This window comes from Triturus cristatus, chromosome 10, assembly GCF_964204655.1.
Source record: "Triturus cristatus chromosome 10, aTriCri1.1, whole genome shotgun sequence".
Taxonomy (NCBI): domain Eukaryota; kingdom Metazoa; phylum Chordata; class Amphibia; order Caudata; family Salamandridae; genus Triturus; species Triturus cristatus.
Window position 1 is genome coordinate 146,137,232 of NC_140593.1, and position 25,545 is coordinate 146,162,776.

General features: G+C 45.6%; 1 protein-coding gene across 5 annotated transcripts in view; it reads left to right on the top strand.

Annotated features, from left to right (window-relative positions):
- Positions 1-25,545, top strand: part of DNAJC13 (DnaJ heat shock protein family (Hsp40) member C13) — a 1,667,846-nt gene that overhangs the window by 75,232 nt on the left and 1,567,069 nt on the right. For all 5 annotated transcript variants that reach the window (XR_014970022.1, XM_085630673.1, XM_085630671.1 and 2 more), the window contains exon 2: positions 13,369-13,449. Coding sequence is in view for 4 of the 5 variants with exons in the window: in XM_085630673.1 (XP_085486799.1) it covers positions 13,382-13,449 (68 nt within the window). In the remaining variant the exon portion in view is untranslated. The remainder of the gene's footprint in view (positions 1-13,368; positions 13,450-25,545) is intronic.

The window sequence follows — 25,545 nt, forward strand, 5'->3', positions numbered from 1 at the left end:
AGCAAGCAAAAGAAAACTGAACTAAGAATATCAGTTGAGCCACACATCAGAATGACCATCACTGATACAGCAATTGTAAAAGACTTCAGTAACATATGTATTTGTTTAAAATTACCTGCAATTTTGCAGGGTGCCTGACAGAGGCTTCTTCCCATCATGCAATGTATTACTTTTTGATCGCCTTGAGAACCTGTTACCACAGTTGAGTTGCATATCCTACTGCTACAGTCTACCTCAAGTCAGTTTTGTGTCCATCCTTTTAGAACATTGGATTTATTTGACAAGCCTCCTTCAGCCATTGGTTTGAGACCTTGTCAATGACACTGTTAAGCCCACGGCAGTCCTTCTTTCTCGCAGGTGTATTCTTCAACCTCCACTTGAATTCATGTGTTGAATTGCATTAGGGAATCTTTACAGTGATTGCTCTTTCTGTCCGCTTCCGCTGACTCCTTCCTGTGTGTATCGCTCTAATGTGCTAATCCTTCTTGTGTTAGCCCATTAAACCCAGACCTATTGGCTTGGCCAGTGTTTCTTGCTTGTCCTTACTTTTCTGTGTTACTTGCAGTCATTTTTTTTGACAGTTTTTAGTTTTTTCTAACTAAGTTTACCACTGTGATCTCTCCAATCTAGTGACATTGAATTGTTATTTAGAGCTCTCTTTAATACAAAGTCTTTATTTACAAACGGTGTGCTCAAATGGTTTTTAGGAAAGATCAAAGTCGATTTCCACTGTTTGTGGTAAAGTCTTTCATGTGATTACAAACACTAACTGGAGAGGACCACTATGCAGTGATCGTTGTCTTTTATATATTAAATACTCGAGTGAGTTGTCCTGAATAATAAATAGGAGTGAATAAATGGTAGTTAACTGTTTCCAAGGTTCTTTATAATTTCATTGTAAAAATTATGGTTGTGAACAAATGCATAGGTCGAAAAGTTATTGCAGCCAGTAACAGGCGTCTGTTTTCTGATTGGTCAGCACATCCCACTGTCTCTGACCGTTAAACTTATTAGCAGATGGTAAAGTAGATCAGCACTTTTAGAATTTTTCTGACGATTGCGCTCATCTAATGAATATGTACATAAAGTGTATTTAGAAAAATAACTTGCCAAAAATGCATGGCAGACTCAAACAATGGTGTCCTGATCACTTCGTTGCCCAACAATGCTGTGACACCAGGGCGAGAGCCTCTTATAGGTCTCTTTCAATACTAAGAAGAGATTATGTAATCCTCATTAAGGTCCCGGCTAGATGATGCTGGCTATTACTCCCCATTCTGGTACATCTGGAACGATTGAAGTTAGGACTGAAGGTTTGGTTAAAAATCTTTTGGTTATTTTGTGATCTATGCAAGTACCTAAAATGTTTTTTACCCTAGCCTTCTGTGCACCATGCTGAGGGCATGGGTTTGGCTACCCTATTGCCCATGTCCCCTGCTCTCCGTACCTGCTGGCTGTAGAGTTATGTCTTTGACAACAGCCTGTGCCAACATTTCATGTTTGGCAGGTAAGGGAGGTATTTTTCAGCCACACCTCCAACCAACTCATGTTCACAGAGCGATGCAGCAATGCCTTCGGCCTTGCCCATGGGGGGCTTTAGCCACAGAGTTGGCAGAATGCCTGAAGGGAATGGCCTGTACTTGTGTGCAGCTTGCCGTAGGAGCTACCTTTAGCTAGCCCAGGCCTACTGACCCTTCCGTCACCTTGCATGTTGGGCACAGGATGATGCACTCTCTACCCACTTAATCTGCCTCCCATGTCAAGTACCTAACGCAAATATGTTCTTATTGTATTGGCACTTTCTCAACTCATAAATGCTCTTATTGCACTGGCACTTTACTAGATTACCACTCTGCTGGTAACAAGGATCAATTTACTGCACATCTTACTCTGTAAAATAGGCTGTCTAACTGTACTCGTACTTTATTTTAACTCTGAGGCCTTAGTACGCTTTTTACTGCTGGATTTATTGTCTTAACATGTATGAACTTGACCTCTGTCTTATTAATTGAATCCTTTTTTTTTATATTGTAAAGGTTTTAAACAACCATATACAATAAAGCATTACCTTGCCTATGCAGGCTACGCAAAGACGGCACAGGGCAGTGGCTTCGGTCATGACCTGTGAGTGCAACAAATGCTGCAATTTTCTCTATCCAGTTCTGGGTTTTTCCCATCAGGCGCTGAGGAAAGCAGTGAAGATAACTAACTGCTAGGTAATTCCTAAAATAAATTATTGGAAATAACTACAAGAATAACTGGGATGAATGTTCTTTACCGGGTGCTATAGTTGTCTATGGGGGATGTTATAGCTGTCAGTGGAGGTTGTCTAAGGGGGGTCCTTAAATCCCTGACACAAATAATTTGAAGCTGCATTTGTGTTATGGTTGACAGACTAAAGGCTCCCGAAAATCCTTGTAAAAACATTTTTGCAATGACGTGCCTTTGGTTAAAAATATCTCTGAGGAGATCTAATCATTTTCTTTTTGTAACCCGCTCTGCCATGGGCCTTCCTAGAAAGAGTTAACACAGGCTGTAGAGAGAAGTTCAAAGTACAAATGTGAATGTAAAAGTATTGTAAATATTCTGTGCACCGCTGGGGCAAAATGACATTACTGTAGGAGCTCTTTGTCCCTATATGAACTTTGTGCCCTATCTAATCTAGTTAAACTTGGTAATACAAATAGATCGCCCTATTTCAGTTTTCTAGGGGACCAGTGACTGGAACCTTCCTTCTGAATACTTCCATTTCATTGTCAAAACATTTGTGATCCTAATTTCAAATTCCTCCAATAGTACAATGAGGGGTTGAATTCTTCCTTACCAGAGTGTGTCTTTCCTTTTGTACTCCAACATCTACAAAAGGGGCATTGCTTTTCTTCCCACCCACACTTGTCAGCAGCCCTGCATTTACTTGTGGCTCATATTAATTGCTGTGTATGTTAGTTGTGGGCGCTGGTTCATCTTGTTCATACATGAAGCTTTTCTTGAAAGGATCATTTTATGGTTTTGTTTATTTGTTTTTGGATGTTAAATAGCATTAAATGACATGGTTCTAAGTATTATGCGTTCTTTTATGTATATATCCGCTTGAACATAACATCATGTTGTAATAAGAAAAGCAAGTGTAGTGTAATGTTATGGCGTCGACATGTCCCTTCCGAGGACAGCTTTGGCATGTTGTACTTAAGTCACCAACAATAATTATGCACCGAAGTGGAAGCACTTTTCTGCGTTATGAGCAGAGGTTACTTCTTCCACCTATATTTTAAGCCTGCTGTGCGATTTCTACTACTATATACATCTGAACTGTGGAGTAGGGACCAAAGCCCCAGCACATTATAACGAAGGGCTTGAAACTGTAAATGTTTCTTGGTCCAAACCAAATTTGCCTTCTCCGCGGATGTACACTGTTGCTGAGTTCAGTCGTAATGTAGATGTACACCCATATAAAGGAGCGTGATCTTTTCAGCCAGGTAGGAATATGAATGATACATTTCTATTCCTTGCCATGGCTTTGTATCATTGGATCAGAGGTGCTCATGATAACGGGTACAAATTACCGATATTTGGAGCTCATGAGGGTTATTGTGCATGATCCTTCCTTCGTTCCTCCAACTTGAGGATGTTGTATATAAAACTAATTTCCCACATTATGGGGATGATTATGATGGCGTGCGGACCGCCACCGCCAGGCCGGCGGTGCGATCCGCCAGCCATCTCCACTTGATTTACCCCCTGCCATATTATTATGGCGGGGGGTATCGCGGCAGACGGAAAGTCCGTCCGCCGGTTTTCTGGCTGTCGGCAATCGTTACAATTGCCGAGCGGAGCTGGGGCATATCCATATTATGATGCCTGTTTGTAAGGCCTTTCCATGGAGGCGATGCCGCCATGAAAAGGCTTGACGGAATGTGCATTGGGGGCCAGTTGCGGGCCCCTGGGGTGGGTGGGGGGGGGGGATGCACTTGAGGGGTACCCATGGTACCCCCCTGCATTCCCATGCACAAGATGGCAGGCACCGCAAGGTGCCTGCCACGTTGTGCATGGGAATGCACAACATGCCTTAGCAGCACCCGCCGCAATGTTGGAAATGCGCAATACAACTGCCAGGGTGGCGTTCGCATCATAATCAGTGGTGCGGGACCGCCGCATGTCTGGGGCCACGTCCGCCCGTCATCCTAATCAGCCCCTAAGTCTCTTAAAATATTTTATCGGGTAATGCTACGTGCTGGATAACTTTGGTGCATTTCCTGAAAGGTATTTCAAATCGAACACTTTCCACAAGTTGTTTTCCCCTTTAGAATGTTATGTTAGCGAAATGTAATGACCCAAAAAGAAAAGCACTTTGTTCATATGTTATTCACATCATCTACTCGCACTCATAGCAGAATGGTAATTATCACATAAGTTTAAATGACTATAGTAAATAGCTGAAACCCTCTGTAGTGTCTGTTTTTCATGAAGATGTTAAAATTGCGAGGACGTTTCGACTTGAATGTGCAAGAAGGAAAAAGATGGCCTTTGACTGAATGAGAATGACCTCCCCACTCTGGTGTTACTATGAATGTTTGGGGAGTGTGAGCCCGGCCGTTTAGACGTAGACCGAACTGAAAGAGTATTGTCTATAGGTACAAGACCAGTCCTTCAGAAAATGGGGCACCCCTTGTCCACCTAGGTAGTTACTGGATCAGCTATACATTTGTGGTAAATTCGATCATGGCCTTTGTATAGTTCTTCAGTGAGAGCCAAAGATCAAAATGGGTATTGCAGTACTGGGCTCTTCAGACAAGAAAGCTGAGCACCAGTTATTCTGAGACTGAATTTCAAGATTGTGGACACCTATTCATATCCTGAATTGATAGAGCAATAAAGATTCCACTGCAAAAATTGTGTTTGTGAATTTCCAATGGGGCCTCTTTAAGCAAATGATTTCATAGAGGTGAGCTATAGCAATCCTAACTAACCAGGGTCAGTTGATCACTAAATGTAGTAAATGCACATCACTGATCGAAGTTGTACTTGTGATGACTAGGTTTGTTCTGAAGCTCACTATTTCTGCTCCCATATATATATCCCAGTGTAACACTGTCACAAAAGTAACACATGCCAATTCGTAAGGGGAACAAGGCTCGCAAAGAGAACAATCATAAGAAATATTTAACTGAATATTTGTAGGTCCCAAGATTGTGTCTAGTTGGAAGCTTGGATGTCAGAAGTGCTGCACATAGAAAGCAGCACTTAAATTGAATATTGGTATCTTAATAGCGACTCTTCGTTTGAGACATTTGAAAGGTTTGTGCTTTGAAGAATCTAAGTTGTGAATTTTTAGTGTTTGTGATGTGACTTTGTTGCAAGCGCTAAAAGATAAGTTTCCCCACAGCAGTGCAACCTCATTCAAACTTTACAGAGTGACCAAACTTCCTTAACAGGAAGAGAAGACAAGTCACGCTCTGTTCGTTCAGTCTAGCAATGAGTCTCTACTTGAGGTGCTAGTCTGATGCTGTGAAATAGGCTCCCAATACAAGTTTATATCACATAAGGCAGTCAAATAGATTGTCAGATGGTGAAAATTTGCTTTCAGTTCTGACGTGGGTAAGAGTCTATGGGCTTTGTAATTGCCCAAAACCATTAAAACCCTACGATGTTGGAAATGGATAATAATTACTCTGGAAGCGCACAGATTAATGATTGTGGAGAATGTGTTGCAAAAAAAGCTGGAGCTAGGAAGAGGGCACTTTTGAAGAGAAATTCATTAGAGGCCAAGTCTATGATAGTCCACCTACCACTCTTATGCTAATTACCAGTCCATATGCATTTTTTATTTGCAAAGTCTGCCTCCCAAGAAATTAAAAAAGGAAAACCTGATTCAAAAGCTGTTGTGGCTTACTTTGTTGGACACAATCTGCATTTTAGCATAGCTCAGGGGGCTAAGGCTCTCTTTGTAAAGGATTACGTACTTCCACAGAATTCCCAGGGTATATTAATGATGGGATCGCACAGATGTTTAATACACATGCGACAGAAAACCGTGTTTGATCTCCAGTATGATTAATCATAAAATAGCTTGGAGGTTTAACATGCCTGCTACACAGCATTGCCTGTAACCAGCAGGTCTCGTGCTTAAATTCTAGGTAAGCTGTATCAGTGGCTGGGTAAGGTACATCAGTGGCTAAATACCTTTGTTGCATAGATTCCGGAGTAATGTTTTGAGAACAAGCGCCAATCCTGGTAATATAGCTCAGTGAGGCTATATGAACTTTGTCAATAGCTGCATGTTGCATGACAATTTTACATTTCAATCCTTTCAGGCTTTAATTTTATTTCTTTTGTAACTCTAAGGTTGATGAAATGGGTGCCCTTGAGTTGGATTATTAATAATTAGCTTTCCTACCTTCCATAGCTTGAAAGTAAACTGCTTGTTTTATTTGGCGACTTTTGAAGTGACACAAGAAATGCCTGCATCTTTTTCCTTGGTGAGCTGTAGTGTTTCAAAGCTAGTAATAAGCATTAATGTTTATGGCCCTCCGTGCCTGACTGTTGCCCTTGTCGCCTGTAAACAGTGAATGAAAGTGGATTGTTTCTCTAGCACTTTTGAGTAGCTTCTAAAGTGCGTTCACCATGGCTCCATTCCTGTAAGTATCTCCTCAATACTCTTGTTTGAGACTAGGTACATCATTTACCATGACTGGCTTCAGCTAGTGCATGTCCGTGGGTAGAACTCCTGGTAGTACGCCTGCAGAGCACCCTGTGGAGCTTTTATTCTGGCTCCCTCTAACTATTGTTCTGCTGTAGGTTTGTTCCTTTGTTGCTCTTGAGTGGACCGTGCAGGCACTTGTCCTGGCTGCCTGTAACTAGTGCATGCCCTGGGCTACAGTTTCTTTACTCTTGAACAAACCCTGTGAAGCATTCGTCTTGCCTGCCTGTAACCAGTGCATCCTGTGGGTGGTTCCTCTGTTGTTCTCAGGTTACCCCTAAAGTGCATTGCAATGGCTGCACTTCTCTTGTGCATTATTGTGGGTTACTTCATCGCTCCTGGATGTACTCTGATTATTTACCCCAGCTGACTGCTTATGGTCTGTGCCTCTTGGTCCCCCACTTGTTTTTCTGAGGGGTATGTAGAACAGGTACTATCGCAGCGTGTGTTCACGAATGCCTTTGGTGGCTTCTCTTTCACTCTGGGGTATGTATATACATTAGAAACTCAATCGATAAAGTGCATCAAGGAATTTATGTAATTTGCATGTGTTTTATCTCTTGCTTTTCTAGCTGCCATCACATGCCTATGCGTAGAGATCTAAGGCTAGAAAACCGAACCACTCTGGTAACTCGCATCACCAAAAGACTTCCCATGTATGCCCCATTGCAATATAGCAATCTTTCAACCAACTAGCCTCTCCTCCCTCTGGCCCCCTCCATGGTTGCTTCAAATAAGGGTTGCCAATTGTATTTGTATCTGGCAGGAGACTTAATTGCAAACATGTTAAACCTGAGCAAAGTGGCCGGGGCACAAGCTGGTGGAGGGGCAGATCAGAGAGGGAAGGAGCTGGGGGCTCACTTATCAGCAGCTAACCTGTTTAATATATTGGATGTGGCTGGTATAGGTGACTTGAGGTTATCCACGTTTCGAGGTGGGTCCAGCATGTACTTCATTGACTGTTTTTTTGTGTCCCGTAATTTAGTGGATCTACTGGCTTATGGCACCACTATTAACTCTGATTTTAGTGATCATAACCCTATCCCCGCTGCCCTTACCCTGCCACCTTGCCACCTTGCAAGACACTTCCCTTAGATACCAGACTTCGCAATGTGAAGGCATCTACTGATGGCCTTGGGCTGGTTTGGAGGCTTGCAGATCCACACCCTGCACTAGGAGGAGTTGTGTCTAAGACTATGGAGCATGTCTGGAACTGTTTGGCTGATAATGTGGGGGTGGGGGGGTGGATGGATCATTGCCACCTTTAAGGCATTGTGACTTGGCATTAAGCAGTCTCTTCTCAAACCATGCACAGCAGTGTGTGTTGAGCTGTGTTGTTTCGACCATGAATGCTCGTCGGCAAACTGAGCATTGCGTAAGGCCCTCAATTAAATTGAGAGATTCTGCAGAGATAGCAACCCTCCGAATGAGTTATAAATTGGTGACTGCCAGACGTTGGAAGAAAGTAATCACCAAGCAATGGGACACATTAGCCAACATGGCTACTACTAACAATAGCAGGTTTTTCTGTGGTTAAGTAGCCAATAGGAGGTCAATCAATCGACACGTGTCCCAAACCAGCTGCCACATTGATGGTATGACATGGGTGGTGCACTTTTCCCAGATTTACGCCGGTCCAGGCACCGAACCTCTACTGCCAGGCGCCCTGGGCTTGGCTTTGCAGGTAACCTTGCAGGAAGTCACAGCTGCAATACAGCAGAGTGCTAGCAACAAGTCCCCAGACGGGGAATCCTATTATTTGAATTAAATGTAATTCTAATCTGTGGGCCACACTGTTAGCAAATGTTTTTAATAGTCTGACCCATCGTAATGTACCAATTTCTTTTGCATCTACAGCCATTGTCCTGATATTTAAGGATGGAGATAGGTCATTGACAGGTTGTTACCGACCAGTATCCCTAATTGACATTCCTGCAAAGATCTTTCGCAGGGTTATATATAACAGGGTGCTAGAATTGGCTGAAGACAATAAAATCTTAAACTCCTGTCAATATGGTGTTAGGAGAATGGTAATTACCACAGTGCTTACATTTAAATCTGTCCTGTGTAAATACACAGTGGTAAAACAAACCCCACTCTACCTCACATTTATGGACTTGTCCATGGCTTTCGACTGCATCAGTCGGTCGAAGCTCTGGCAAGTCCTACTGGATATAGGTTTGGACATAACATTGGTTCATTAACTGGCTTCGCTGCATACCAGTATGAAGGCAAGGGTTACGTTCGGACAAAATGGGGAACTGTTCAATGAGATGGCTATTAATCGGATAATCTGCCAGAGGTGCGTACTCTTGTTATTCATTCTGTATATAAATAATCTTGCACCCAAACTGGTTGCCTGTTCCTGGGATGTACCTATGATAAAAAGTGTTCCTTTGTCTGTACTGATGTATGCTGACAACGCAGTGCTATTTGCCCGCACAAGCCCTTTTATTAGCCGAGCGGTACAGGAAAAATGGCCCCAGTGGACACAAATTTGAAACCAAGGACAAAATTGTACACATCAACACCACCTGTTAAAGCAATTACAAACAATATTCTTCATGTTAACCATATTTTATTCATATGGAACATGGAATCTCATGTTCACAAGACGTGACATTCGTTAAGCACAATTGTAAAGAGGTGCCCCGAAAAGGGAAGGAGGGGTAGGTGCAACAATGTGCAGATGTGGGGGTAAGTGTAGGACGGAGGGCAGTGAGCAATACAAACATCTAAACATGAAAGAAGCCAATCCAGCCTTATCAAAGGCTTAGTCTATTTACAACACCATAATGTAAAAAACAGATTGAGGGGACACGGTGAATCAATCACTGTTGTCCACAAAAGTAAACAAATAGTGAAGCCGTTGACGTTTCGACCCTAGGAGTGAATGTAGGCAATTGGAGTCCTTACAGTAGGGTCTTCATCAGGACCAAAAAGGGGTGACACCCTAGGGACACTGGAGAATTCAGTGTGGAATTGGATGAAGATTGGTCTTCCGGCTCCACAGTCCGAAAGGGACGTGTTTGTGAATTAATGGTTAGAAGTCCTGTCTCTCTTCTAATTTATAGTTCATGGGCTTTGAAAAATCATTTACTCCATGTATCTTGTTTCTCCTGACCCAGGTCCTAGTGACGTGTCTGGGACAACCACTTTTTCTTGTAACTCTTTTATTAGCCGAGGCACAAAGTTATTGGCTGGAAGCAGAATCCCTTAAACCCATCGTTGCTAACTATTTGCGAATGTGCACAGAAAAGCCTCTTACCAGTTATTTGTGGGATAGTGGAGGAAGATAGGACCGAGGACTGATACTTTGAAATATTTGTTGTCTTTCCTTCTTGGTTATCAACATAAGTTCGCTCTCCAGCCATGCCCTTGTAATCCCTTTGGTCAATCTATGTTGCACTTTTTCTTTTTTAGGGGTTATTATATAAGATTTGCCAAAACATTTCTGGTTCCCTTTAATGAAGGTTAGAAATCAGAGACGATGCTGGCAAGTGCATCAATATTTAAGGGAGTTAACAGGCGCTGAAGTGTGTTTCCAGGTTACCTCATTCCTGCGTGCTGCGGTCTGCTCGAGAGGAACTATGCACCTTGATTAACCTCTCTTTCCGCAATTGGCCCAACGCTGCTGCCTGTAATGTGATTTTACTGATAGGTAGTGATTGTATGCTTTTAACAAACGTATTTTATCATATGATCGTATGTTTTAGGTCTTTTAAGTAATTTCTGCTAGCTTTTAGTACCTTAGGCTGCACGAGGAACACTTTTTAGCCCAATTTCCATCAGGACCTTTTAGAGGTTTATGCTGAATTATGCGTTTATTTGCTTATAGTGGGAAGTTCTGCCCTTGTGCCTTAGGGTGCGCCATTGATCATCACCAATGTTTTTATACTCTCACTGTTTGTTTTAACATGTATTGTTCGTATTTGCACTGTGTACTTTTATGGCTCTATTCAGCCGAATAAAGTTTATTGAATTGAAATACTCCCCTGTGGTGTTTCTGCTACCTGAACACCAATTTACGTCAGTGCCACGTTTGAGATATAAAACACTATCCAGATGGAAATACAATTTAATCTGGAGGTGCTGCAGTGCCGTCCACACCCCTGATTCCTTGTCACTGTATTAAGTTAGTCCTAGGCCTGATGGTGACAACCATATGGTGGTTGTTCACAATATCAACCGTTTAACTGTGTAGATGAACTGTCAGGTCCACCTCAGTACTTTGACAGTGCGAGGTACATGATCAGTGCATCCACCACAGTGCTAAAGAGTATCCTTTTGGTATAAACATCACAAGGATTTTCTTTTCTTGTTGTTTTTAAATTTAAAAAAATCATTTTTCTTCATCATTGTACATGTAGGCTGCTGTTGTTACATTAATTGAAAGTGAAATTAGTCCACATCATTAGTCGCTGACTGGTTTGACTTTAATCAGTGCTTGGGGGTAGGCATATCTCAGTCCACAAGGGCGATTCCCAAGATCAAACCCACTAGAACCAGAGAACGTTTGTGGGGGCAAGTAGTGACACCCCCCAATAAAAATAAAAATCCTCTCCTTGGTCCCTCATCCTCCAGGGTGTGGCAAATAGGGGTTTAACCCCCCCCCCCCCCCCCACAATCGTCCACCCATCCCTGCTTCATAAAGCTCACTAGCCCAACAGACGCCATGTATATTATTATTTTGTATTTTTATGCAGATGGAATTCCTGACGCACCGTCCAGGCATCGAACCAAAATCTCACCCCATAATCAGCCTAACAGTCTTTCACTCACACTGAGGTAGATTGGGGGAGGATTTACCTAAATCTGGCACGGGGGGCTTAAAGCCCAGTAGACACCACAGCCAGCCCACTAGACACTACAGCCATCCCACTAGACACTAAGGATCAATTCTTAGATTTTTTAAAGGCTGGTTAGGATGACCCTCCTCAGCTGTAAGTTTTTCCCCCTCTTACCCGCCCAAGCAGTCTTTATGTATGTCTCAGTGGGTGGAGGGGGAAGCGCAGGTTACCCTGAATCTACCAGTAGGGAAAAAAGACCACCCGGCATCAAGTATTATCAGTTTATAAATGCAATCATTTATTTTCAAAAGAAGTGAGAGAACACTGAGTGGTAAGGATTACGTGGGTTCAAGAACTTTCCTTAAAAAAAGTGAGAAAATGTGTGATTTCAGCAAAGTTTGAGGTTTGCAGGGCATTCTGTGTGAGAAAATGTCATGTGATACATGCACGTCACACCACCCTCTACTCCCCCTAGTGTCTTGACGTCTCCACATTGCATTTGGGGTAATTCTGGTCACCTCTGGTGGGGTACTTGTTATCTGGAAAAGTTAGGAATACAGAATAGTAGAACACTTGTATTCTCAATTGAAATTCTCTCCATTTTGTTGCTTCCACGTCTAATCCAGTGTGCAAATAATACATTTTGAAAATGCCCTCCGAATCAATTAATAGTATAGGTAGTACCAGATGCTGTATAAATGGTGTTGGCTATTTCCTTTGTTGCCTCCGGTGTAATCCACAAACCTTGGGTACTTTCAAAATCCTCCTTTGTGCAGTGGATATTTTTCGGTCTCAAAATATCTTTAAAAGTGGAGCTTTTAACATTTATTTTAAAAAGAGCTATGTTAGCTCAATAAAGTGTGTTGTGGTTTCCACTTTGTCCAAGTCAACAGAGGACTCCCCATTTGCATGCGAGATAGTCTGTTAAGCATTTGTTGAACTTGCTTGGAACTAGAGAAGGTGGTGTGCATCCTGATGTCAGTGAATTCCTCACTTGCCTTATCAGTATGAAGTATTCTTGGCGGAAGTAAAAAAAAAAATTAAATGTGCGCTGGAGTTCAGAACTCAGGATGTTGTAAATACAAGGGTTTGATGGCTTACAGTAGGGCCCAATGGAATTCCCTAGACTATGTTTTGCCTTCAGTCTCTGTTCGCGAGATCTAATAGTTTGGCGCTGGTATTATTGAGCTATTTCTTTGCCTTAATTCAAGTCATTTCCCTTGAAGTAGATTCTGATTCGCGCTCACAATATCCAGTGTTGTGTACTTCATATCAGAAAGTGACATTTATGGAAGATCACAGCTTAATTGCATCTTTTGAACGTGTTGAGGATTAATTTGTAGACCCTTTAAGGCACGTTTTCTTTGGTGAATCCTGAACAACTCCAGCATATGTACAGTTCAACTATGTTGAGGGGTAGTTTGCTTTTCTAGATGAAAAATGATTTGAGAAACGACCCTTGTTACTGACTATTTGAAAAAGGCAATGTTATTAATGATCTTGTTTTGAATAGACTAAAACTAAATGTTTGTTATGGGAAGTCTATGACCATTTTGGTCATATTATAATGATTTCTAGTGAATACGGAGATTTTTCAAGATACGTTCAGCAACCTTAAAACCATTTCATATAGCAACCAATTATATTTATTGCTGCAAGTAGCAGATACTGTAGGAGGCGTGCATTTCATTGGCTTTCAGTTGGAGCCAAGTGTTCATGGAATATTTGTGTCCCCTGTATTCACTAGAGATTGCAATGTAAATGAAAATAGAGGAGTGGGGTCAAAAGATAGCTTTGTGTGTCTGACAGTGGCTGATGTTTTTTGTTTTGCATTTTTACTCAAACCTTCTATCTAAATGTAAACTGTGTTTTGTCTTTTAGGTTTCTGCACAAAATGAATATTATTCGGGAAAATAAGGATCTGGCATGCTTTTACACCACAAAACATTCATGGAGGGGGAGGTAAGTCATTCTTTTGGGAAAAGATGAGTTGTTTTTGCATTTTTCGACATTAAGTAAAATGAAACGTGCAAAGCTTTTGTATTTTTATTAAATTATACGTGCAGTGTGTAGTCCTGTTTTTCTGCAATATTGAGCTTATAAGAGTTCTTTCATTGATAGCTTTAATTATCATGTATAAGAAGGATTGCCATTGCTTGGATTAGGGACCGAGTAACCCTAAAATAAAGCATTTCAAGTTACAGAACTGTCTTCTCATCTTTTGGTTAGTTAAACATCCATGTCTCGTTCTTCATTTTGCTTATGGGTAGAAAATCGAATTGTATTGTAAATAAATTTATAGGGCGCACAGCTACCCACAATGGGGTCTCCCGGCGCCAAAGATGGGAAAGGTCAGACTGAGATAGCTGTTTATTGAGAGAAGAGCCAAGTTTTCAGGCCCCTACGGAATTGTGTAAAAGTGGGTTGCAATTTTAAAGAAACAGGGAGAGAGTTCCAGAGCTTAGGGGCAAGGTAAGAGAAGGAGCGACCGCCCATTCTAACCAGTCTAAATCTAGGGATCACGTAGTTACCCTGAGAAGCTGATCTAAGGTGCCGGGAAGGGGCATAAGGATACACAAGTGAGCGCAGGTACAGAGGTGCCAGGCCTTGTTTGATTTTAAACATAAAGCAGAGAGCCTTGAATTTAATACGGCTCTCTATACGCAACCAATGTAAGTCCCGCAGACAGGGATTTCGCTGGAAGGTTTGGGTGAAATACAGCAGCTAATGATGGCAAATGATGGCAGATGTGAAATCGTGCAGATCTCCTTTCTGGCCATATGGTCATTACTTTTTCTCATAATTTGAATGCTCATCTGTGTTTTAGGACTGGATTAGCTGAAATGGTAACATAATGTGAGGAAGGAAAGGTATGAGTGAGGCTTCTCAGATAAATATATATACATTGACCCTTGATGAGATACTTGGCTCACACACCTTTTTAAATTGTTATTTATGAGGAGTAAGTTGTGATGGGATACAGCCTACCAACTGTCATTTAAGGTAACCCACCACTATGCTTTTCTATTCTGTTGTGTTCTTAGGAAGACCTAGATTTGGAATAAAAGAGAGGAGTTATCAATGCAGCATGCCATGGCCATTTAGTATTTGTTCATGCAATGTTATAGTTAGTGTTGGACTTTCTAACAGACGTGATGTACATATTTTTACTATGGTTCATAATGTGAATTAAAGGTACATAGTAGCCAGCAAATTTGAAGTTATTTTACCTGTAGAGCGAGAAATATAGTAATATACACAATTGAAAGTCTGACAGACAAAATTAGTTTTGGAATGATGAAGTTATAAATAGATTAATTAAATATTACTTTGAAAACAAAACGTCTAATGATATGTTGTGCCTTTTTATATTGTGTTCATGGCCTTTAAACACTAACTGAGTTCACCGCCTTATGGCCCAAGTATCGAGGATTCCATTGGTTTGTGTAGTGTTTGAGTTGTGGCAAGTAGCAGGCACTATGAGGGTATTTGATATTTTGGGTAAATAGTCAGATTTATTTTAAGTCCAAGTCAAAAGTCAAAGTAAGTTTTATTGTTTGGTCAGTTAAAACCTTAACAATATAAAAGACATTTAAAACATCAATAAAATTTGCCATTTTTTAACACTTGACATCAGTATGTTGCTGACAAAATATTACACGCTATTAATTAAACACGGTGTAATTATTAGTCCAGATCCCTGGCTATTTGCACTGGCAAAAGTTCCAACCATTTAAACAGACTTGATTTATTGTTTAAAAGTTTGGGTCTCTGGCTTTACTTCAGAGTAGTCATACATTACCATCTTCTAGCTGGATTTTTTTTTGAGTCAGTTTTCAGGGCCTGTTCAAAGACATTAAGGAATTTAATCAATTTGCAATTCAATTGTGGGTCCGATGGGACTAGCCTTGAAATTATTGCAGCTCAGCAGGTCCTGATACCTCTGACATTAAATGTTTTTCTAAGTAAAGTGACTTGTGCATTGTGAAGTTTAGTACATGTGCAGATTATATGGATAAAATCTTCTTCATAGTTGCCGCAAAGTCGACATAATTTAGGCCATATGTGCACCCAGGTTGGCTGGTCCGCTATCAACTGCATTTTCCCGTAATGTATAGCCATTAATTGTTTCTTCAAGTTGATTGAGAATGTTATGCTCAAGTAAGGTGCTGTTGCAAGGGTCTTATAGTTATTAATCACCATCCAGGTATGCGACGTTGAGCTGAAGATGTTTTTTGTCGAACAGTAGTGAATGGAATTTTGCTGACTTGTTTATTGCTTGTTTGAAGGACTGATATGGCAAGTTTTTATTCCATAACTCTGTCGTGCAGGTTGTCAGCAAGGATTTATTTAGATATTGGTTGTATGGTGTTTTTTTGTTTTATCCTCATCCGCTTCTGTCCAAAGGGCTTTGTTAATTGGTGCGGTCACTGCGTTCTGTTTAAACCGATACCAAAGCTTTATTGTGTTGTACATTCTCCCTATAGTTTCGTTTAAGAGACCAAATTCATGTTGGATCTGGGCCGGTGAAGCAGACCGATGTTTCAGGAAAACATTTTTATAAGTAGAGACTATTAGTCGGTTTAAAAGGTCTGAATCTTTGCCATGTAGAGCGGTATTGGCATACGTTAGCAGCATTTTGCCCGCCATCACCGCAGAGGTTTGTATGACGGTCCATTCAGTTTTTTTGCCAGTATTCTGAAGGCAAATGTAAGTGCACTGGTTCTCTGTGACATGTACGTTTTTTGCTCCAGATGGTTTTGTTTATTATCTATATAGAACCCCAGATATTTGTTAGTTTTTACATCCCCAATCTGGTTGCCATCAAGCCAGATGTTCTGCTTGCTTCTCCGGTAATTGCCAATCATCATTGTTTTGGTTTTTGATGTATTTATTTCAGTTTGTTAAATGAAATCTATTCTGACTTCTCGTTTAAAGCTCTTTGCAGACCGATCTTAGTTTAACTCATTAACACCACATCATCGGCGTACTAGAGATGTGTTGGTAATAATTTACCTATGTGCAGGATGGGAATTACTACGATGAAGCATTTGTGCAAGATCAGACATAAACACATTGAAAAAGTGTGGCGCCAATACGCAACCTTGTTTTAGTCCTTTGGTTGTAGTCCGCTTCCTGGATAGTCTAGAACCGTCTCCTATCTTGATTCTTATCCATGTTTTGCAGTATTCCTCGTAGCAACCTCTCCGGAATTACCCAGGCTCGCAGTTTTTTCCATTGGAGGTGACGGTCTACACTGTCAAACGCTGCCTTTAGATCTATAAAACTGAGGTGAAGTTGTTGTTTCCTCCGCTTGCATTTGTTTGCTATTAGTGATAGAGCTAAGATATTCGTGATCGTCCCTATGCCTTGCCTGAAACCTGTTTGATTGACTAGAATCATTAAGCTTGTTGGACCATTCCTTCAGATCTTCCAAAAAGAGTGAGGCATGATATTTGACTTCAATATCTAATAGGGCGATTAGCCTATAGTTTGATGGATTTGTTCTGCCTCCTCCTCCTTTAAAGAAAGACGTCATTATCGAGCCTTGCCAATTAGGTGGAATACAATTTAGTAGCTCAATATCTTTGAATAACAGGATGCTCGCTCCAGAAGGATGGATCGTTCTTAAAGATGGCTTGAGGAATGCCATTAGGTCCTGGAGCACTGTCTGCTCTGCCTTTCTGTATTGTACGTATTATTCCATCAGCCGAAAGGGGGGACTGGCCTATCTTTACTTTGAGGGAACTTGGGCCGTATTTACCATGCAGTTTAGTGATTTCCTCAATTGGGTTAGCACCAGAATCCATCTTTACTATTGAATTACTCGTGCTGTCCTCTCCTATTTTGCTTGTATCGCCTCCTCCTTGTTAGGTCTCGCCTGACCCAGCGCATGCGCTGGTCTGGCGAGACTTATTGAGAGGGCTCCAAAAAGTGCTACCAGGCCAGCCTAGAGCTACAGTGCATGTGTGCGGGCGCGCGCGCCGTGCTTTACCGCAATTACTTTCACTTTCGCGGCCGCATGTCCGCTTTGATGTTTGATCGCGATCACTTTCACTTTGGCGGCCAATAGGTCTCGCTTTTGGGACCTTATAAGTATTTAGTTATGCAACTGTTGCATGGCTAAACACTTATAAGGTCCCAAAGGCGAGACCTATTGGCTATACCAATGCTTGTTTTTTTTTTTTTATAAACCTTTTTATTGGATTTTAGCATGTTACAAGTCATACAGTAGTCAGCTTAATCATTGCAGTAGCACAAATTTCAATATCGGCAATATGACACGGGTAGCGGGGTAAGCCTTCACATAGTGGATTCGTTGGTGGAGGAGGGGTATCCCTCCCATCTTCCCTGCCGGAGGTGCCGGAAGGCTTCGGGCGGCCGGTACTAGCAGAATTACCGTCGTTCTCCAACCCGTATGCTCATCTCTGATCCTAAACCCCTGTGTAGGGTATCCTGCATGTGTAATCCAGTCTTCAAACTAAACTTGGGGGTATGTAACTCGGGAACTATGGGGTCCGGGGGGGGAGGGGGAAGGGGCAGGGGTCGCAGAAAGCATGGTTCAGTGCAGAGGGGTCCCAAATCAGTACGCTAGCGTCGTGCATTTTACCTACTTTTGGTCAATGCCATGATTCCGGGGGGACGCCCTGGGTGAGTAGTCGTCGCTTGGAGGAAGGAAAGGGGTGGAGGAATGAAAGACCGGTTGTGTGCACACACTAGGATGCAGGTGAAGCTGGTGTTGCCTGGGGGTTTTGCGCGTGCTCTGTGTCGTTCGTGTGCGCTAGTCGAAAGTCTTGTAGGAGTGTTGCCCGTTCTAATGAGAGAGGTCGCCGTTGCAGACCACGAGCCTCCTCCTTTCGAATAAGATCCACTTCCGCACCGCCCCCCACCATGCAGCTATTGGTGGCCCCTCTGCCACTTGCCAATACAATGCCACACTGCGCTTGGCCAACAGCACAGCTAGAAGGGCAAATTTGGCATCCACTTTCTTTCGCTTGTTGCGTTTAAAAATGCCTAGGGCATATGCCTCCCATGTATGGAAGTCTGTGAGACCTGTGACTGTCTGCATGGTGGTGTGCACCGCCGTCCAGAGGGTTTGTATCACTGGGCATGACCAAAACATATGAGCAAATGTGGCTTCCGGAGTGTGACATCGAGGGCAATCGAAGTGGGATGTCGGGTAGAAGCTTTTAAGCCGCGCCGGTGTGAGATAGGCTCGGTGTAATATGTTGACCTGGATGTTTTTGAACCTCTGATTGCGGGACACTTTTTTGTGATGTTCCTGGGCCAGCTGCCATTCACGATCATGAAGGGCACGCCCGAAATCCTCCTCCCAGCTGAGCCGTAAGCGGTTTAGCGGTACCTGTGTGAGTTCCATAATGGATTTGTAGATCCATGTGATGTGGTGCCTCCCCGGCACCATGCGTAATAGTGTGTGCAGCACCGGATGAGTATTGGGTTCCCCGTTCCCGAGGTCCCAGGTCCGCTCACAGTCCGCTATCAGCTGTCTATGCAACAGGAATTGGCCGGCTGGAAGCCCGGTTTCTTCGACTAGGTCTGCGAACGGGATCAGTTGTCCATCGGAGAACAGGGCCTCTGTTTCCGTGAGTTGGAATTCGGTCCAGATTCTAAGCTCTCCCGTGGTGTAGAACCCACGTCCCCTAGGGAGACCGGCCAACGGTAGTAATGGCGAGTACAATGGTGCTCCCTTGGATATGCGGTGAACTCGCATGGTACAGGCTCTGGCTGCCTTGACCAGCAGCGGATATGCTGGGACGGGTCTGGTGCCTGGTAAGAGCATTCGGGTCAACTCCGGGACCGTCACTCGTCTTTTCTGGGACACCGTTTCCCAAAGGTTGCGATGCGCCGTCCACCGCGACAACCACTGCAGCTACGCCGCCAGAAAATAGGCTTCAAAAGATGGGGCTCCCATCCCTCCCTGATTGCGGGGCAGCTGTAGGGCCGAAGGACCACTCTGCTGCGGCCCCTCCCCCATATCAAGGAAATTAGTAATGAATTGAGCTCCTGGAAGAAGGCCCGCGGCGGGACAACTGGAACATTGGTGAATAAATATAAAAGCCGGGGTACCATGATCATTTTAGATAGGGCTACCCTCCCAATGGGGGCCAGGGGGAGGGTCTGCCAGAAAGCAACTTGACTTTTAAGTCCCCGTAGGGCCCGATAGTGGTTGCCTTCCAGGAGGTCTCGGGGCTCATGATAGTCGGACGCCCAAGTACCGCGGGGCGTTGCCCGTCCATGCCAGCGTGGCGTTTCCGATACGTAGCTCCCTATGCGGGGTGTGCGGATGCAGGGGGTAGAGAGGATTTCTGCCAGTTCACCCGAAGTCCCGCCGCTCTTTCGAAGTCTGCGAGTGTGGCCCAGAGGGTGGTGAGGTCCGCTGTGATGTCTCTAACGTGTATATAAGGAGATCATCCGCATATAGGGAGACGCAGTGTGTGCGACCTCCCAGAGGGATGCCCCATTGCTCGCCCACCTCCCGTAGCCTGGCCGCCAGAGGCTCCATAGCAAGAGCAAATATAACCGGGGACAGGGGGCACCCCTGACGGGTACCACGCATGATCGGAATGGGAGAAGACACGGAGCGGCCTATTCTGACCCTCGTGGAGAGGTCCGTATATAAAAGCTGGGTGTACGTTGTAAATTGGGTCCCCATGCCCACCCTACGTACTACATCGAAAAGGTATTGCCACGCCAGGGTGTCGAACGCCTTCTCCAGATCCAGCACGAGGCACGCCGCCCTCGGGAACTTCCCCGTACCCCGTCCTGGACCTGGAACAGTCGCTGTATATTCTGGGGAGTATTTCTCCCAGGGACAAATCCACTCTGATCTATGTGCACTAGTCTGGGGGAGTATGTCAGTCAGTCTGTCTGCTAGGATCCTTCCCAGGATTTTACAATCTGTAGTCAGGAGGGTGATAGGTCGGTAGGAAGGCCGGAGCAAAGGATCCCGATCGGGTTTGGGGAATGTTACCAAAACCGATTCTCGCATTGATTGAGGGAGGAGTCCCATTTCTAGCGCTTCCCAAAAGACTGTGTCCAGCCGCGGGACTAACTGATGGGAGAACGTGGAATACAGTTCCATCGGGAACCCTTAGTGACCCGGAGCCTTGTTTTTGGCCAGATGATGTATGGCAGATTTGATTTTCGCTGGCGTGATCGGGTTATCTAACGTCTTACGTTCCTCGTCCGTGAGTTGGATTATGGTATGTGATGTCAATATGTTCCGAATGTGTGAATGTGCCCCCCCCCCCTGTCCGGCATGGGCTCCCTATAGAGCGTGGCGTAGTAGTCATGGAAGGCATCTAAGATATCAGTTTGCGCATAGACTATCTCTCCAGCAGCGTTTCAAATACTAGTGATCGGTTGTGTGTGCGTGTCTTGACGGATGAGCCAGGCCAATAAGGCGCCTGCGCAGTTACCTTCACCGTGGACTCTGGTGGTGTACGTGCGGAAATTATACCGGCGCAGATCAGTGCATGCCTCTCCGTATTTGGTTTTGGCCTCTGCCAATAGTGTGGGGGGGGAGCTCTCGTTGGTCGGCCGCTTTAGAGAGCCTAGCTACTTGTTGTTCTGTGGTCTGCACTGCTCTTTCTAATGTCTGCTTCACTCCGGTGATTTGTCTAATGCATGCTCCCTGTAGGACTACTTTGAATGCGTCCCATTCTAGGGCCCTTGTCGAGGTAGTGCCTGCGTTTTCAGCGAAATAGTGTTGGATTGTTTCTGACTGCGTGTTTAAACACTGGGTCCAGAAGGTCAGTCCCTGGGGAGGCGCCATGTGGGGATCGGCGTCGATGGGGGTCGCCACACTAGTGTGAAAGTGTGCGCGTCGTGATCCGAAATTACTCTGTCCAAGTAGTCCGAGTGCCTGATGCTGGGAATGAGAGACTGTGTACACATAAAGCGGTCCAGACGGGCTCGTAGGTCATGTGGTGTTGAGTGAAATGAGGATATTTTGGAGTTCGGGTGTGTGTGCGCCTCCATGCGTCTACCAGGGACCAGTGAGCAGCCCAGGCACGGAATGCGGCTGATTGTGCATGGGTTGGGGAGCGCGCGGCTGGGGGGGTAGGATCTGTCCAGTGTGAGGTCCAGGGAGCAGTTGTAATCCCGTCCCAGTATCCACGGGGAGCATGTGTATCCCGCTAACGCGCTCGTCATGGTTCCCCAAAACGGTGCCTGATCTACATTTGGGGCGTATACACTGCCTACAAGGAGGGGCAGCCCATCAAACAACCCTTCTAGTAGTGCATAGCGGCCCTCAGGATCCACTTGTCTGCCGGTTTCGTGAAAAGGGCACTCCGGGCCGGATCCAAATGAGCGCTCCTTTCGCGAAAGCGGAGTAGGTCGTGCCGCAAAAGGTGCCCCGCCACTTCTTCTGGAGTTTGCGCAGTTCCTCCTCAGTGAGGTGGGTCTCCTGAAGGGATATGATCTGTGCCCGCTGTCGCTTGATGTACGTGTATATCGCATAGCGCTTCCGGGCTGTGTGCATCCCCCGCACGTTGAGGGTTAAGAACTGGAAGTCTGTGTGTGCCATAGTAGGGTCGACATTGGGTCGCAGTTGCGTTCCATTCCCAAGAGAGGGGAGCCTCCTTTCGCTAGCCAGTGAGTGGTATGTGCGTAACTATGTAGAGATGCATGTGCATGCCCCTGCCCCCTATCTGGGGAGTAACCAAAGATCATGGCAAATGGAGTGGGGAAACTGAGAACTGGGGTCGGGAAACAGTCCCAATACTGGGGACCTATCGCTGGGGGCGATACGTCCAAACTGACGCCCTGGAAGAAGGAGAGTGTCGACAAACAATTAACAATCGTGGGGGTGGTGGTTCGTGTATGCGAGGGTGATCCATGGACGGGTTCTGGAAGGATCACTGTGCATCATGTGGTCCCTGACTGCTACTGGGCTGTGGTGCACAAGTGGTATGATAGACCTACCAGTGTATGTGGGGGGGGGGGTTTTCTCCCTCGATCAGCTGTGAGCAGGGCCGCCCCATGTCCATTCACCCCTAGAGTCCCATTAGCGCGTCTCCCTTGCAGCCTCGGTGTCGTGAACTTGTGTGAATCCTACCCCATAAAATCTGCTGTCTGGGGTGTGAATTGCGGCAGGGTGACGGAGTCTCCCTTAGACGACGCTCCGTCACTATCTTCCTCGCCCGCGGAGGAAAACAGGCGCAGGGTGTGTCCATGTCATCTGAGGGCGGGGAAGCTTGCAATGCCGATACGGCCCGGAGAGCGTCCCGGTGCTCCTGCATAATCTGCTCCAGATCAGGGGAGTCAAACGCCGGGCTCCTTGCCAGTGTCCCTGCCTTTGTGTCCCTTATTGAGGTTGCGTTTTCTGGGCCTCGGTGCCCTGTTCCTCTGTCCTCGCTCCATTCCTGATCTGGGCTGCTGCGGGCAGTGCATGTCCGCCCAGTCTCTCACCTCCTCCGCACACGTAATAAATAATGTTGAGTCTTTGTAGACAATTCTGAGTCTTGCGGGAAATAAAAGAGAGTACTGGATATTGTTCGCCCGCAGGCGCCGTTTAACCTCCAGAAACAGCGATCGCTGCTGCTGTATTGCCTTCTTGTAATCCGGGAAGACCATCACGTGTTTCTCCTCAACTCGGAGGGGGCCGGTGCGTCTAGCGGCCCTAAGCACAGCATCTCGGTCCCTAAAATGTAGAAACTTTGTGAGCATCGGTCGCGGGGGTGCTCCGGGTTGGGGTCTGCGCGCCGGGACTCTGTGAGCGCGTTCAATGGAGAAGAAGGCCGACCTATCCGCAGCTGGGGTTAAGGACTTCAGCCATGTGACCCACTGGGTCTTGTCCTTCAATCCCCTCCGACAGTCTGAGCATCCGTATATTACAGCCCCGGTCCCGGCCTTCCAAGTCCACCACGCGCTCCTCCATTATAGACAGGCAGTTGAGGACATCCCGAATCGTCTTCTGCTGGTCTTTCATTGCAGGTTGTAAGTCCGCCATGATCTTACCCCCTTCGTTGACTCTATCCGCCAGTTTCCGGTGGTCATCTTTGACGAGGGAGATGTCGGTCGTCAAAGTGCCAAGCCTCTCCTCCATTGACACTCGGGAAAGTTCGATGGCTTTTAACACTCGGTCAAGCTTGTCCGTTATGGACATGTCGGAAGGGGTCGCCGTCATTGCGGGCCCCGTCTTGGACTGAGGCATGTTTTCGGGCGCAGTCTCCGGAACCGCAGTGGTCTGTGTGGTTCTCAGTTCCCCATCGCGACACCCGGACAGTCCAGTCGCGCTCGGGTCTGCGCGATGCGAGGTCGGGGATTACCGTCTGTCACGTGGGGCCGTTGTTCCTTCTGGGGTAAGTGTTGGGTGCTGCGCGCTCCCCAGCGAGTGCTTCCGCTGGCCTGGTTGACGGCGACCCCCACTCCGGGGCTGCTGCGGCGGGCACCGCGTAAATTACAATGTGGGGGACCACTGTTGCTGCCGCTGGTACCCCCCTCCTTCACCCTGCGCCGTCCTTGGCAATGAACCCGCTCACGAGCCCGGAGCAGCTGCAGTCCCCTCCCAGTAGCATTTTAAGCCCCAAATGCCTTGCAGGGAGATCGATGAGTAGGTAGTGTCTGGCCCAGCGGAGGGGCAGGCTGTTGGTCCTGGTGTCGAGCGGGCTGTCACCGCACCATCGTAGGGCCAGGCAGCGGGTACTGATGGGCTGTGGTGGTGGTGAAGGTGAAGGGGGCCCCCCCCCGGTATTAGGAGGCCCCGTGGGGGTGTTCAGTCCTCGCCACTCACCGCCTGTAGGGTGCTGCCGATCCGTCCAGCGTTGGTCGGTCCCCCGCTCTCTCACTGTGGACGCTCACCGGTCATCCCCGCTCATCACCGCTGGGTGCCATGTTAGAGGCAGGCGGCCTCGGGTGAAATGGCGGCCCGGCGTCTTACTGCGCAGGAGGGGAGAAGAGGCAGCCTGCACTTGTGTGCCTCCCGTTATTGAGTACACCTCCGCTTGCCGCTGTTACTCCACCGCTACGTGTCCCAGTGTGTCTGAGCGCTGTTGCGCATCGCCATGGTCGCTGCCGGGATTCAGCAGGGCCTCCCGTTGTCCAGAGTGACCGCCCGCAACGGCGGGCGGGACGACGGTTGCTGCCGGGTGCGCTGGTCACCGTCTCTCGTTATGGCCTGGCCCACCGATCTGGCACGCTGCTATCCGGGCTGAAGCCTCCTAGGATGCCAGGATACTTGGATGTCGGGCGAGATCCCGGGCGGCCGCCATCTTGTCTTCCAGTGACGGGCTCTCGGAAGGCTGCAGTCTGCAAATTGGCTCGAAATCCACCGTGCAGCAGTTGGGGGAACGGTACTAGATGCCCCGTGAGTTCCAGTCACTGCACGTCTGTTTTGCGGCCTGGATCGACGCTGTGAGGCAGACACAGACCCTGTCTATCACGGAGTCTCAGCAAAACGCGTCCACCATTGCAGCCGATTTGTAGTATGATTTCTGTTTTTTTTTTTTTTTTTACTTTTTTTTTTTTACCTCCGTTAATTATTGCTTGTTCAATGCTGGATTAACAAGAATTTTGATTTCTGTAAGCTTTGTGTTCTTGTATGTTTGATGATAACATGTTCACCGGCCTATGCAATTTATGTATCATTTCCCAGAATGTATTCGAGTTGGTTTTCTTTGCACTAAAGAGTAATTCGGCCCAGAATTTATCATTATTATTTCTTCTTTTTTCCCGGAACCTTTTTTTAATAATAAGTTTTCCTCATCTGACGTTCGTTGTCCCAGGCCGCTTGGTTGAGGTATGTTATTTTTAGCCTCCTGATTGCTTTTTTTTGAGTTCACGTTTCAAGGCACCCACCCCTGTCGTCAGATTTTGTGTAGTTCCATTTAGTTTTTTTATTGTTAACCTGATATTGTTCCCTGGGCATTAATGTTATGAGAGCTGAACTGAAATTTACCCATGCTTGGATTTTATTTGGTGCCTCGATTTCACAATCCATTATCAGCCTCTTTAGTTTATTTGAAGTGCTTCTATAGTTTCATATGACCATTTTAAACGTTGAAGGTCAATTGTGTAGATGCTTCCTTCTAT